The sequence below is a fragment of the Mytilus trossulus genome, chromosome 2, assembly GCF_036588685.1.
Source record: "Mytilus trossulus isolate FHL-02 chromosome 2, PNRI_Mtr1.1.1.hap1, whole genome shotgun sequence".
NCBI lineage: Eukaryota > Metazoa > Mollusca > Bivalvia > Mytilida > Mytilidae > Mytilus > Mytilus trossulus.
This window is the reverse complement of record NC_086374.1, coordinates 3,317,184-3,334,057: the sequence shown is the minus strand read 5'-3', so window position 1 is coordinate 3,334,057 and position 16,874 is coordinate 3,317,184. Positions and strand designations below refer to the sequence as shown.

At 34.5% G+C, this 16,874-nt stretch overlaps 1 protein-coding gene across 1 annotated transcript in view; it reads left to right on the top strand.

Moving 5' to 3' along the window:
- Window positions 1–13,011, top strand: part of LOC134706285 (activating signal cointegrator 1 complex subunit 2 homolog) — a 53,071-nt gene extending 40,060 nt beyond the window's left edge. The window contains exons 3-5 of the mRNA XM_063565070.1: window positions 1,757–1,854; window positions 9,074–9,199; window positions 10,786–13,011. Coding sequence (XP_063421140.1) covers window positions 1,757–1,854; window positions 9,074–9,199; window positions 10,786–11,063 — 502 coding nt within the window. The 3' untranslated portion in view covers window positions 11,064–13,011. The remainder of the gene's footprint in view (window positions 1–1,756; window positions 1,855–9,073; window positions 9,200–10,785) is intronic.
- Window positions 13,012–16,874: the final 3,863 nt, after the last annotated feature.

Below are 16,874 nucleotides of genomic sequence, written 5' to 3'. Positions count from 1 at the left end.
AAGACCTCATTTTGGGTGTCGCTTCTCTTCTTTCCACAATAAATTAATCATCATGCCTCTGTGTCCTATGGGTTCAGTGCATAATCGCATTTATCATCCATTTATATGATTATTCAGATTGAGTTATTTTGGGTGATAAACGAGAAAAAGACGTCCGGATATGTTTCCGTAATTGGGCGAAATTTTAAGTCAGATTAGACTTCCGGTTTGCGTTTTTCTGTATACTTTAAACAAACATTAATACTACGAATACGGCAGTCACAGGGTTTATTTAATAGTGAGGGTCTGAATAATATATCAATGACCGCTGTGGATCAATTATTAAACTGAGAATTGACTGTAAAAAGAAAATACCTTTTCTGAAATTCTCAAGTCGCTAAATGTTTTACAAAAAAAAGAAGATGTGGTATTATGAATGCCAATGAGACAGCTCTACACAAGAGACCAAAATGACACAAATTAACATTTAAAGGTCACCTTACGGCCTTCAACAATAAGCAAAAGCCGATACTGCATAGTCTGATATAAAAGGCCTCGAAATGACAATGTAAAACAATTCAAATGAGAAAATTAACAGCCTTATTTATGTACAAAAAATTAACGAAAAACAAATATCACTGAACCACTGAATTACAGGCTCCTGACTGGAATGTTCATAAAACATGTACACTAAATGTATGTTAATAATGACATTAATAGAAAACAAAAATTAGAATTTGGAAATAAAGGAGGAGGAATAATAATAAAAACATTTTCCTGTCCCCAAGTACCAATGACTTTTGATACTTTTCCTGAAATTCTGAAGTCATTATAAATCTTTTACAAAATTCTGCCTACAACACTTTACATCCTCTCAAATACGCTCTGAATGCTCGCGATTTCGCGGGTGTGTTCTAGTCATATATAATGTAGAACGATGCATATCCTCTTTTTTGCTATTCTTGACGGGTCTTTGTTAAAATTAAAAAAAATGTTAAAATTAAAAAAACAAACTTCATGTATACAGAAAAAAATATATAGTATTACCATAGTTTATAAAAATAGCATTTGCTCCAGTTTGTGGTTCATTAACTTTAATTACAATAAATAAGTACTTTTGAATGAGGTCGGACTTCTCGGGATCCATTGAGGATTTGTTTCCAACAACACATTGATCTTCTGTAAATAATATATGAACTGAAATTGTTTCATTTAAATCCAACGCTTCACCTAAATTCAGATTGCTCATACTTGATTACATAGTTTATCAACCTATTGCACTAAGGTTTAACATACTGACTTATATTCTGGAAAGATTTTGATCTTTTAGTTTACTCCTGACCATAAGAAAATTCATGATACAATAGATCATAAAACTATATAATAGAGTTCCATAGATCATAAAACTATATAGAGTTCCATAGATCATAAAACTATATATAGAGGTCCATAGATCATAAAACTATATAGAGTTCCATAGATCATAAAACTATATATTAGAGTTCCATAGATCATAAAACTATATATTAGAGTTCCATAGATCATAAAACTATATATAGAGTTCCATAGATCATAAAACTATATAGAGTTCCATAGATCATAAAACTATATAGAGTTCCATAGATCATAAAACTATATCATAGAGTTCCATGGATCATAAAACTATATATTTCCTCTTTGTTATGTGACGGAGGACAACGTTCAAAATTAGTTTTATGCATTTATGTATATTAATTACCAAGTTACTATACGTTATCATTTTTGTTTTCTTTCACAGGGTGGCGTTAGCTTTATTTGTAGCTGTTTTAATCACAATAATGGTTTTCTATTACAAACACAAATCTCGACATCGGACGAGAGTACGAAGATTGTCAGGTATGTGGAACAAATATTAAAAAGAGAATATAATTGTAAATTATCAGTCAAATAAAGCTGTAATCAGAGATGTTTTTTTTCGAAATTACCAGTACAAATTTATGTGTGGAAAGAAAGTATTCGAATTGACTACAATGGAATAGTATAGAGGATACTTGTGCACCAAGGCGAATATAAAATTATGAACAAAAACACATTATTCAAAATTCATGATAACCTTTTCTCATATATAGGACAAAATTGAAGTCAATGATAATTTGGTGCCAAGAGGGGTACTCTTTTCACTAGCGAACACCGTCTCCTTCGCTTTCTTAATTTCCCTTTCGATGAGTAAAGGGAAATTGCTGTACACGTATACAAAATACCATCTAAAACACACAAACAAAAACATTATTTTATGAAGACAGAAAAATTGATTTCCAAACCTTAAAGTCGTCCCTAATACAAGAGAGCTTAGAAATGAATTTATCAGTGTTTCAGAATGCCGTAGTTCTGTTAACTAAACATATGTTTATAGAAAAAGCTTCAACTCCCACTGTCAGTGGACATTAATAACTAATTCGTGCAATTCTACGGTCCCATTATAATACAGTCGACTCTCGTTATCTCGAAGTCAGCCGGACCGGAGAAATATTTCGAGATACACATAGTTCGACTCAAACGAAAACCGGAAGTTTGACTGAACAAAGATAATCTTAGGTAAACACTCGTGGAAATAGCATGTCATAAATCAATACAGTGGTCAGTGACTGGAAATTTAATTACACGTGTATTGTCAGATGAACTCTTCAATCCATTTAAATGCCGGAGGTCATGTTTTGACATATGTGTATTAGTTCGAGATAAATAATGAATTTTGAAGGCTTTTGTTCACCTTGGGATCGTAAATTTAGTTCGACTCAACCGAAATTTCGACACATCCAATTTCGACTCATCGGGAGTCGAATTACATACATTTATATGGAACAAAGTTCGGGACCACGTGAAAACTTCGACTCATCCGAAATTTCGAGTCAACCGAGTTCGAGACAACGAGAGTTAACTGTATATATTATAGATCAATGATTTTACTGTCTTAATAATTCCTCTACTTCCGAAACACAAAGTAGAGAATTACTATAATTTACACAGTTTTTATTTAAAACAATGTCCATAATTTTTTTTCTTTATCTGCTTATATGGGATATTAGATAAAGTTGCACTACCATCAGAACCCTGGTTTTTATCAAGGAAATCAATATCCCCAAATGACCGTGGCAATGATTTTTATCTATGATGATTGTATCACATAACCAATAAAACAGAAAATAATGGAATTCGCCATTTAAATGTAAATATTAAAACAAAACCTATTTTGTCATACAATGCAACAAAATAAAAGCTTAACAAATATGCAATGCATTCTTCTTTGGAAATTAACCCAAAAATCGATCACTTTCAAATTTGAAGTTGAATTTTGTATTTGTTCAGCAATATTAAAGCCATTAATTTGCAGTGTATGCCTTGTGCCGTCTGGTATCATTTCTATACTTTAAATAGCAATGTGCACTTAGAGCTCTTCAAATTTAAATGCAAATTATGGTTATAAATAGATTACAAATGTTAAATGGATTTTGTCTCAGTCTTGTTAAGTCTCTTTGTTTTGTAGGAACCTACTTTTCAGACACGTTTATCTAATACTTATTTAAAAGCTCCATTAAAGGCAAAACAAACTGTTCCCTGCTAAACAAAATAATGCTTCAATTGTTATCGATCATTAAAGCATTCCATAAACGAAGAAAGGAGTCTTGAAAAACCACTAGATACTGTCCCAAATTCAAATTCCTTTTTGGGCATGTGTCACGTGTTTTGATATTGTTTGGCTTTCCAAACTACTAACGAGGCAGGAATGTCAAAACGCAGTAACAAAAATATCCAAAACAGTTTCAAAAACATTTGAAGAATAAAATGACCATATACATTATATTACTGCTAATAAGTTGACACTTTATAATCAACACCATATCATAACCTCTATGTATGTGGGCTTTATAATCAACACCTTATCATAACCTCTATGTATGTGGGCTTTTTTCTTTTATGATCGATGTTGCAAGACTGATTATAACTAATTGGAAACTTTTTGCAGTTGCCTGATATTATTACCAGATGATTCGTTGAATTTCTGAATACAAACTATATTAAATGTGTTTTAAAAAGTAAAAACGCAATCTGGGATCCAAAATCTTCTCAGATAAAGATATATAAAAAAAATAAAAACGGAAAGTTCCCTAATAAAAACGGCAAAATCAAATGACAAAACACATCAAACGAATGGACAACAACTATCATAATACTGACTTAGCACAGGCATTTTCAAATGTATAAAATGCTGAATTCAACCTGGTTTGATGGCGCTTAACCTCTCACTTGTATGACAGTCGCATCAAATTTCATTATATTTACAACGATTCGTGAACAAAAAAGACATTAATGGTAAAATTGTCAGAATATGGGTACAGCAGTCATCCCTGTGTCACAATCTCAAAACAAACAAATATTTAACAAAGATTCGCAAATCAAAAAAACAACCACATTCAACGCTTCTGTAAACGTCAATGTTTTTTACAAAATGATTATAATTACACATGGGGAATGGTTACAACTATTGTTGTAAAGCATAGTTCACAACATTTCATTATAGTAATGTAAATAATTTTTGACAAAATTTCATTTTACATCCCAGTGTTAACCAGGATGTGATATGATTGTCAATAAGAAAACTATCCACCGAAGATGAAAGCAATTATAAGGCCTTTGTACGGCCTTTAACAGTATGTATATTCATCTATAAAAGGTCCCGAGGTAAAAATCAGAAATAATGCAAATTTCAACTTCAATAGTTTGACAACTAACAGACTAGTATTACATATTCTTGCGTTCATTGGCTGGAATGTTTCTACAAAGGCAAAATTCATGTCACAAAACGTCAACTACATAAACAAGGAGATCGGCATGAATCTAATGCACTTTTGTGATATTATTTTACTCAAAGAAGTCGTTATGCGTACGAAAATAGTTACATTTCAATTCAAACTTTGAAAAACAAAATAACATTATGAGTTTGGCTGATGTTTTAACAATGGTTATTGAATAAGAACCGATCGATATCAATTAGAGCATGATTAGGTTAATGTAATGTCAATATTTCATCTTCTATAAATAATTCACATCACTAATGGGTTTCCTTCTATAAGTTCATGAAGTTTTCATTTTATCTCTAGCGAACTGAACAAAGGTTACTTTTAAAACGCTAATGTTTTGTTTACTGAAATTCACATCACTGTTGGTAACAAAACATACTAATCAGTGATTCAGTGCTGACATGGTTTGAACTGTCGGTACATCGGATCAATTAACCAGTAATTCAGTGCTGACATGGTTTGCACTGTCGGTACATCGGATCACTTAACCAGTGATTCAGTACTGACATGGTTTGTACTGTCGGTACATCGGATCACTTAACCAGTGATTCAGTGCTGACATGGTTTGTACTGTCGGTACCACTGTCTCTTAACCAGTGATTCAGTGCTGACATGATTGGTATTGTCGGTACATCGGATCACTTAACCAGTGATTCAGTGCTGACATGGTTTGCACTGTCGGTACATCGGATCACTTAACCAGTGATTCAGTACTGACATGGTTCGTACTGTCGGTACCACTGTCTCTTAACCAGTGATTCAGTGCTGACATGATTGGTATTGTCGGTACATCGGATCACTTAACCAGTGATTCAGTGCTGATATGGTTTTTACTGTCGGTACATCGGATCACTTAACCAGTGATTCAGTGCTGACATGGTTTGTACTGTCGGTACATCGGATCACTTAACCAGTGATTCAGTGCTGACATGGTATGCACTGTCGGTACATCGGATCACTTAACCAGTGATTCAGTACTGACATGGTTCGTACTGTCGGTACCACTGTCTCTTAACCAGTGATTCAGTGCTGACATGATTGGTATTGTCGGTACATCGGATCACTTAACCAGTGATTCAGTGCTGACATGGTTTGTACTGTCGGTACATCGGATCACTTAACCAGTGATTCAGTGCTGACATGGTTTGTACTGTCGGTACATCGGATCACTTAACCAGTGATTCAGTGCTGACATGGTTTGTACTGTCGGTACATCGGATCACTTAACCAGTGATTCAGTGCTGACATGGTTTGTACTGTCGGTACATCGGATCACTTAACCAGTGATTCAGTGCTGACATGGTTTGTACTGTCGGTACATCGGATCACTTAACCAGTGATTCAGTGCTGACATGGTTTGTACTGTCGGTACATCGGATCACTTAACCAGTGATTCAGTGCTGACATGGTTTGTACTGTCGGTACATCGGATCACTTAACCAGTGATTCAGTGCTGACATGGTTTGTACTGTCGGTACATCGGATCACTTAACCAGTGATTCAGTGCTGACATGGTTTGTACTGTCGGTACATCGGATCACTTAACCAGTGATTCAGTGCTGACATGGTTTGTACTGTCGGTACATCGGATCATTTAACCAGTGATTCAGTGCTGACATGGTTTGTACTGTCGGTACATCGGATCACTCAACCAGTGATTCAGTGCTGACATGGTTTGAACTGTCGGTACATCGGATCACTTAACCAGCGATTCATTGCTGACATGGTTTGTACTGTCGGTACATCGGATCACTTAACCAGTGATTCATTGCTGACATGGTTTGTACTGTCGATACATCGGATCACTTAACCAGTGATTCAGTGCTGACATGGTTTGTACTGTCAGTACATCGGATCACTTAACCAGTGATTCAGTGCTGACATGGTTTGTACTGTCGGTACATCGGATCACTTAACCAGTGATTCAGTGCTGACATGGTTTGTACTGTCGGTACATCGGATCACTTAACCAGTGATTCAGTACTGACATGGTTCGTACTGTCGGTACCACTGTCTCTTAACCAGTGATTCAGTGCTGACATGATTGGTATTGTCGGTACATCGGATCACTTAACCAGTGATTCAGTGCTGACATGGTTTGTACTGTCGGTACATCGGATCACTTAACCAGTGATTCAGTGCTGACATGGTTTGTTCTGTCGGTACATCGGATCACTTAACCAGCGATTCAGTGCTGACATGGTTTGTACTGTCGGTACATCGGATCACTTAACCAGTGTTTCAGTGCTGACATGGTTTGTACTGTCAGTACATCGGATCACTTAACCAGTGATTCAGTGCTGACATGGTTTGTACTGTCGGTACATCGGATCACTTAACCAGTGATTCAGTGCTGACATGGTTTGTACTGTCGGTACATCGGATCACTTAACCAGTTATTCAGTACTGACATGGTTTGTACTGTCGGTACCACTGTCTCTTAACCAGTGATTCAGGGCGGCTGACATGATTGGTATTGTCGGTACATCGGATCACTTAACCAGTGATTCAGTGCTGACATGGTTTGTACTGTCGGTACATCGGATCACTTAACCAGTGATTCAGTGCTGACATGGTTTGTACTGTCGGTACCACTGTCTCTTAACCAGTGATTCAGTGCTGACATGATTGGTATTGTCGGTACATCGGATCACTTAACCAGTGATTCATTGCTGACATGGTTTGTACTGTCGTTACATCGGATCCATTTACCAGTGATTCAGTGCTGACATGATTGGTTCTGTCGGTACCTCGGTTCACTTAACCAGTGATTCATTGCTGACATGGTTTGTACTGTCGGTACATCGGATCACCTAACCAGTGATTCAGTGCTGACATTGTTTGTACTGTCGGTACATCGGATCACTTAACCATTGATTCAGTGATGACATAATTGGTATTGTCGGTACCTCGGTTCACTTAATCAGTGATTCATTGCTGACATGGTTTGTACTGTTGGTACCGCTGGTCCCTGGACTAGTAATTCAATGCTGACATGGTTTGTACTGTTGGTACCGCTGGTCCCTGGACTAGTAATTCAATGCTGACACGATTGGTACTGTCGGTACCACTGATTCCTTAACTTGGGATTCAGTGCTGGCATGGTTTGAACTGTGTCGGTACCACTGGTCCCTAAACCAGTGATTCAGTGCTGATATGATTGGTACTGTTTCTACCACTGATCCACTACCCAGTAATTCAGTGCTGACATGATTGGTTCTGTCGATACCACTGTATCTTAACGGTAATAACCAGTGATTGAGTACTGATATGATTGGTTCTGCCGGTACCACTGGGTACTTAACCGGTTGATTCAGTGCTGACATGATTGGTTCTGTCGGTACCGCTGGTCCCTTAACCCGTGATTCAGTGCTGACATAATTCGTTCTGACGCTACCACTGTTCACTTAACCAGTGATTAAGTGCTGACATGATTGGTTCTGTCGGTACCACTGGTCACTTAACCAGTTATTCAGTACTGATATGATTGGTTCTGTCGGTACCACTGGTCACTTAACCAGTTATTCAGTGCTGACATGATTGGTTCTGTCGCTACCACTGGTCACTCCACCGATGATTCAGTTCTGTCATGATTCGTTCTGTCGCACCACTGGTCACTCAACCAGTGGTTCAGTACTGATATGATTGGTACTGTCGGTACCACTGGTCCCATAACCAGTGATTTATTTATGTTATGATTGGTCCTGTCGTTACCACTGATAATTTAACCAGTGGTTCAGTACTGATATGATTGGACTTCTGAAATTATGTCAGTAAGGTAAATTTACAGAGCCTTAATCGGGCATGTACATTGATGAAGTCAAAGTATGTACAGTTCAACAATTCAATTTACGATTACTAATTATGAAAAATAAGAAGATTGGATATGATTGCGACTGAGACAACTTTCCATCAGAGACCAAACGACATAGAAGTAAGCAAATATTGGTCTCTTACATATATGGCCTTCAACAATGAACAAAACCCATACCGCACAGCGAGCTATAAAAAAAGCACCGAGATGACAAATGTTAAATAATTTACCAACCGTCAGTGATTTCTTTCCAAACTGTATGATCAAGCGTACCAGAAATAGTAATTTCAGAAAGCAAATCGTATACATATACTTGATAACTTAAGCTGACAAATTTTGGGAAAATAGATTTTCCTCGGGAAAATTAAAAAGACGACTAGTTTTTGAGAGAACTACCAATTGGGTTTTATGATTTTTAATAAATATTTTCTTTTATTTGCAGCTGCTAGACCACAGAATCCACCCCCTTATTCCGTCCCTAGTCAACTACCACCTTCATATGATGATGCTATTAAAGATAGTCTTCCCGTTCCTCCGGGTTATGTAACAGATTACAGATTAATAAGTCGTAAGTGGAATTAACTTAGTATTGTAAAGGACAAGATTTATTTCTGACAGAACACGACCTTGAACTTTAACTTTATCACAATATATCACAAAAACCACAATTCTGTTTAGTTTCAAAATTAGTAATGCTATGTGAAGCAATTGTGATGACAGTCAATCAAAGATTCAAAATATAGCACCTTTTGGAAAAGTTTTCAAAATATGACAATTGTGTGCATTTTTGGACCTAAACAGTTTAGGAAAACCTTGGCTGCAAACTAGGATCCAAAAATGTTCTACGAATAAAATGTGACAATGTTTACAATATATATTCATAGAAACAACATATACAGGAACAGGGATGATAATCATGCGAAAAACTGACATCATATATAAGACTTGACCAAAACTGAAGTAACAACACAAATAATGCAAAATTAAAGAGGTCATAACTTCAAAATGTATAATGTGAGGTGCCAAAAAGAAATTACTTTGATAATATTACAACTAAATAATTCTTATATCATTTGCATATCTATAAATACTTGAATTGCATTGGTCAAGTAGAATTTTTCTCTTGGTTTACACTTCGATAAACCATGTTTCCGAAACTACTTTTGTAAGCTATTCATGCGCGATACACATTCTTGCAGGGATACTGGGATCTTCAGCAAGTTGAGATTATAAAACAATTGCATAACAGTTGTTTCTATTCTAATGCATATATAATGAAAAGAAAAAAAAGAAGAAATAAAATAAATGCACTTAAGCTTCGAAAATGTATAAAAATAAAATTTGAATAAAATTCCGGGAAATTTCACGAATAATTTGGCGAATTTACGTCATGGCAAAACACGGCGTCATACGATTGAAAACTTCCAGACGGAAGATTATTTCGTTACTTGTACGCTTCAAATTCGGATAGTATCTAATTAAAATGAAGTTTTCGAGGTAGGTGCTAGTTCATTTTAGATTCTGTTGCATTTATAGAACATTTAAATTTTTAGAAAGTCAAGATGGCGGCGTACTCCTTGGTTACGACATGCCATTGTGCTTCTGATGGTACATATAGTAGCCATCAAAGTAATATTGTAAATTAATAATCGCGTATGTTTGGCTGAAGAATTATAAGGATTAAACACGTTTTTTCTAGAGGTTATTGATGTGCAAACCGGGTCTCTAACTCACAAACTTGACATAAAAGTCCTTCGGACTTTTATTCAGTTTGTGAGTTAACCGCCCCGGTTTACACATCAATAACCTCTAGAAAAAATGTGTTTAATCCTATAATATGTGGAATTGGTAGTGTTTTGAACTGATTAAAAATTTTTTTTTATCGTTATGTGATTCTTTTCTGATCACATATTTTTTTCCTGAAAATATGTCGTCTTTGACAAAATATGTATTGTGGTCATGATTTAAAGGGATAATTTTGATCTGTGTTTGGTATAACTTATTAATTGTTTTACTATCTGACATCAGGTCCCAAAGTGTGTCATATGATATGTTTTTAAAAAACCATACCAGGATCCTTAATATGTCCTTTCTGTCAAATATTACATGTAGATCATATTTTTTAAAACATGGTGATTGTATTTTTGTTTGTAGAATATCATAATAATCGAGGACAAAGTGATGTCAGTACAATATCATACCCTCCGTCATATATAGAAGGTCCAGTACCGCAACCACCGCGACAACAATTGACCAGTCAACCAAGACCAACACGGAATTCAGTTAATCCTCAAAGGCAACAACCGCCTCCGCCAAGGAACCAAGTTCCAACTCAAAGTCAGCAAGCTCAAACAGGACGAGTCCATGTTCAGTCTCAAAGACAGCAAGCCCAAACAAGAGTAACACAACCACAACAACCCACTCCTCGGTGATTTGACGTGTGTCACGTCGGTCAGGGATTAAAACAGTTTTAAATGGAACAACGAGAACTTTTATTGTTACGCCTGCTGACCATTGCATTTCTGTGATAGAACTATAAAGTATTTATTTTTTTGTAATGATTTAAGTTTTTAAATGTTTAGTAATTAATACCATTTTAGGAAGTTGTTGATTATTTAAGACTTTTGAAATAAAAGCTTATTGTATAAATAATTATGTAAAATTCAGGCAATTCTAATCAATCAGTTTATATGATGTATGTATATTTATATATATAATGTGCAAGAGCAACCAAACATATGTGAAACATAATTTACAGCGGATTCCATTAAGTTTGTAGCCATTGGTAATATCTTTGGTTAACTTGCTTGTTAGCTGGATCGTGAAGTCAGTGTTAGGTTAGGTTAACTACTCTACTTTAAGAATAGACTAGTCCGACAGAAACTAATCAATCTGTCTGTTGGACTATGCTACTTCGAAAGGAGGGTAGTATACCTGACCTAATAATGACTTCACGGATCAGCTAACAAGCAAGCTAACCATAGGTATTACCTTTCGCTACACACTCAATGGAATCCGCTGTAATGATATATTGACATTGACTTAAAGTAAATTGCCTAACCATACAATTGATGATAAGTAGATATAAATGGCATCCACAAGGAGCATTTATTATATCGAAATAATTGACTGTTTTTTGTTGGTTTTTTTGCATTGTGTTGAATGTTATCAAATCGCTTTTTATTTATAACATTATTCAGTTGATATTCAAATTTTATTATTTAATTAAGTTTACTAAATCTGTCTTGGGATATTTGTGAAGTATTGTAAAAAGTGTTTTATTATTTGATGGTCTTGACACTGTTTGACTATTGGTTGCTGTACTTATTTCGATTGCATTTAAGTTATGTAGTGAATTATGGACAAATAGAAAGTATTATTTTTAGAGACATGTACTTATTTTGTTATGTGAATGTCTTTCTTTAACTAGTCATTTTCTATTTTCCCATTAAGTCATCAAAACTCATCAAAAATTTGGTACACCAGACGCGCGCGTATTATTGTATCTAACTGTTATTGTATTAAAATAAAAGGTTTCTTTAATATAATAAGTATTTAATAACTGTTTTCCCGTTTAAATGGTTTTACACTAGTAATTTTTGGGAGCCTTTATAGTTTGCTGTTCGGTGTAAGCCAAGGTTTGAATGGAGAGTTGTCTCACTGGCATTCATACCACATCTTCCTATATCTATATTAATCGTGGCTACCCAAGGGTTACGATAGGAGAGGACTGGATCGTAAAACTTGGCTAGTGAAAATAATTATCTTCACGTAAAATAATACTTACCCATAGTAATATCTCATATCAAGGTTAATATTCTTTCTGATACATATTTTTAGATTGTTATTTTGCTACAATATCATGAATGTGATATCTGAAAATAAAAAAATGTTGAAAAAATGATGTGAACACACACAGTCAAATAATCTTTATAAGTTTTAAACATTACGGAGTCTAAATTAATGTTCTTAAAACAAGTACAATGTAACCTAATTTTGTTGTCAATGTTTTTGCTCTCAAATCCTTTAAAAAGTGTATATATTTTCACCCCTCCCCACCCTTTAAACATTATATTGATTTTAGTATGAAACTAAAGATGTATACTCTGTGATAATTTCATTGTTAAAGATTTTATTGTATAGTTTTTGTTACTTTTATATTTATGAAATATTTTGGATGTTAAGCATTGCATTAAATGATGAAGGCTTTAGAAGGTGTACTAAAAGTACATTTTAGCGCAGTTCAGTTTTATCGTTTTTTTAAGATTATTTTCTACGATGCATTTATTCGTTAATATTTGTTGATTCATTTTCTTGTTGATTTTCATATATTTGTGAAGAGCAAAGATATTTTTCTATTAAAGTTTACAAAAATCCTTAGTTGCATTCTTTTTTACTGGAACTGGAGTTTTGTACAAATCTGTGCAGGTAAAATATCTTACTATTTTGATCCTTGTATCACTAGAGTAAATTGTTCATTTGGTAAGACGAGAACTACAAAGTAACCTTTAAAAGTGAAAGAAGAAACACGTCCTCTTAAAATGTTTGAGATTTATAACATATCATTTTAGGCTATCAATTAATTTATACCGTTGTTTGCTTACTCTTTCACGCCAATAACAACTGAACTAACCTTGCATCCGTAGTACATCTCCAAAGATTCAATGCGCAAGATGAAGGCATTTATTAATAAACAATCATATAAAGAAATTTAAATTCAATCATATATAAAAATTAACATTGTATTGGTATCTATATATTATATATACCAAACTGCTTGCAGCGGATTGAATTCATATCAATTAAAGCTTTAACTACACTTTTTGAATATATATCTTACAAACATGTGCCAACTTGAAAAAAAACTTTCGTGTTAAGCAATGTAAGTAATGCAATGCATCTATTGAGGTTTGCTAAGGTGTAGTGGGAAGCAATTTTTCTTTACATGATAGGCGTATTGTCGTAGAAATATTTTTTAAAGATCCTTGCATGTTCGTTTCCCGAGATCCTGCTCAACATGTGGCACCCGTCGTTTGCTCTTGTTATTACAAACCCGGTAAATAGTCTAATTCAGTAGGTCACATTCGTGAAAATTGAAGGGGATTGTAGTTAAGACATCAGGAACATATCCGATATCATTTGTGAAACGGTTATTCTATAACGATCAACCAACTCAAAATGGCGTTTTTGTCGAGCCTGCAACTTTTGTTGCAGAAAGCTCGATATGGGGATAGGGATCTGGCGGCGGCTACGGCGGCGGCGGCGGTGTTAGCTCACTTCTTAAAAGCTTTATATTTTAGAAGGTGGGAGACCTGGATGCTTCATACTTTGTATATGGATGCCTCATGTTACCAAGTTTCCGTCAGTCACATTTCCAATGTTATTGACCTCATTTTCATGGTTCAGTGACTTCTTGAAAAAAAAGTTAAGATTTTTTGTAATGTTAAATTCTCTCTTATTATAAGTAATAGGATAACTATATTTGGTATGTGCGTACCTTGCAAGGTCCTCTTGCCCGTCAGACAGTTTTCACTTGACCTTGACCTCATTTCATGGATCAGTGAACAAGGTTAAGTTTTGGTGGTCAAGTCCATATCTGAGATACTGTAAGCAATAGGTCTAGTATATTCGGTGTATGGAAGGACTGTAAGGTGTACATGTCAAACTGGCAGGTGTCATCTGACCTTGACCTCATTTTCATGGTTCAGTGGTTATAGTTAAGTTTTTTGTGCGTTGGTCTGTTTTTCTTATACTGTATGCAATAGGTATTATATATTTTGTGTATGGAATGGTTGTAAGGTGTACAGGTCTATCTGGCAGGTATCATATGACCTTGACCTCATTTTCATGGTTCAGTGGTCAAAGTTAAGTTTTTGAGTTTTGGCCTTTTTTCTAATACTATATGCAATAGGTCAACTATATTTGGTGTATGGAAATATTTCATGATCTACATTTCAGTCGCTCAGGTTTTATTTGACCTTGACCTCATTTTTTACAGTTCATTGCTCAGTGTTAAGCTTTTGTGTTTTGGTCTGTTTTTCTTAAACTATAAGCAATAAGTCAATTTTATTTTTTGTTTGGAAGAATTGTTAGCTGTACATTCCTACCTGGCATGGTTCATCTGACCTTGACCTCATTTTTATGGTTCAAAGGTCAATGTTTAGTTTTCTTGGTTTATGTTAAGTTTATGTGACAGTTGTAATAAAGCTTTATTATTAGGACTATCAACATAATATCAATGATTAGTAAAGAAGGCGAGACATTTCAGTGTGTGCACTCTTGTTAAAATTAACGAAGGGATGATTTTCAACTTCATCATTTGGAATTCTTAGTTTTATACTTTCCTTGTGATCAGCAACCTTCTATCAATGAAATCATGATAGGAAATACAAGCCCTGGAATGATTTATCAATTGGGAGATCAATATTCCGTATGCAGGCGCTGCTGGAATGTTGCTACATGAAATGGAAAGTTCACAATTGGGAAGCTGAAATCATATCTTTTGTCGTAAAGTTTTGTTTTCAACCGGCCCTCATTGTCAATTTCTAGTTGTTAGTCAAACAGGCAGGTGTCATCTGCTATTGACTTCATTTTCATGGTTCAGCGGTTAAAGTAAGGTGTTTGTGTTTTGGTCTGTTGTTATGTGTATATGTCTGTTTGGTAATTATTATCTGACCATGACGTACTTATCATGGTTCATTGGTCAATCTTAAGATTTCCTGGTTAAGTTTGTTTCTTTGATACTATATGCAATAGGTCAACTACATCAAAATCATGTAATGATTGTATTGTGTACATGCAGGGTTCGAATTTAAGCTTTGTGTGTACTGGCCAGCCGGACCAGTGGACTAAAAATCTTAGTCTACTGTTCCCGCTCCAAATCTACTGGTCCTACAAAAATGACATGCATTTGGCAACTTTATCAACTGTAATACTTATTTTACCCCGTAATTGATGTCGCAGGTAAATTGTTTTGTAAACAAACCGAGCTTGCAAAGCAATTAGTGATTTTTATTACTGGTCCGCCGGACCACCAGAGTGTAGAAAAATTATAAATTATACAGATATTTCAAAATTGGTTTATCTAACTTGACCTCATGTTTTCGTTTTACACTAGCTACTTGACTATAGATAGAGGTTTTGTCATTTGAATGTATTACATATACCAAATATACTATTTGTACTCACCATTTGACATTGCAAGAACTGTTAAACTCTCATACAGATTCAAAGCAAATAAAAAGGTTCAATAACTCCCTAATCAAATAGGAAATGATTGTTTTCCTTTTCTTATCTATTTTGCCAACTATTCTTTATACTTTATGTTTACTGTTCGTTATTCTCTATCCCTTATTGTTTTGCATTTGTTTTTCTTTCTGTTCTTTATGTTTAGTCTGGAATAATGCACTTTAACAAGTTGTTCTCTATTTTGTTAACCTCAACCAGACTCTCATACGTTAAAGACAAAGATTGTTTATCTCCGAAACTAGTCTTTTTTATGGAAGATATAATGGAATATCAATGGCAATTTGAATAAATGAAATAAACCATTTCAAATTTCTAAAATACAGCAAACAGTTTTATTAAAATGAAGAATTAAAATATCCAAGCAAGCATTCAGTTCTTTCCAGCATGTCTTTTACATTTTTGTTCAACACATATGACCGCGTAAGTTCCACTTGTTTATCGGTATAACTTATTCATGAGACATAAATAATATTTTGGTCAAATGTGCCTAACAGACCTTATGACTTTTGTTTTATTCGGTGTTGTTTTTTGTTAATACTTATAATTTCTGTCGGTTACTTGTGGTAGTATTGCCTTGTCAATAAAAACTAAGTATCACTTGCAAACATTTCAAATTCGTTAGTGATTAAAAAGAGGGATGAAAGATACCAAAGGGACATTAAAAGTCACTAAATAATTGTGTATTTGAAAATAGAAAAATAATAATCCGCTATTTTCCTTTTCATGGAAAGGCCATTTGAAAAGTGAAAAGAAATTAAACGAGATATTGCCTTTTTAAAACAGAACCTTACCTATACATTTTTAAAAAATCCCGAAAGCAGAAATTCTTCAAATTGTTAACTTTTAGTTTAAACAATATTTATTATTAAACAATTTCAAGACAAATATTACAATGTTACATAAAGTACAAATATGGGATTCGGAAACAAGTTTGGAAAAACTTTTATAAATCCGTCTCCTCAAAAAAAACAAAAAACATCTATTTAACATACAAT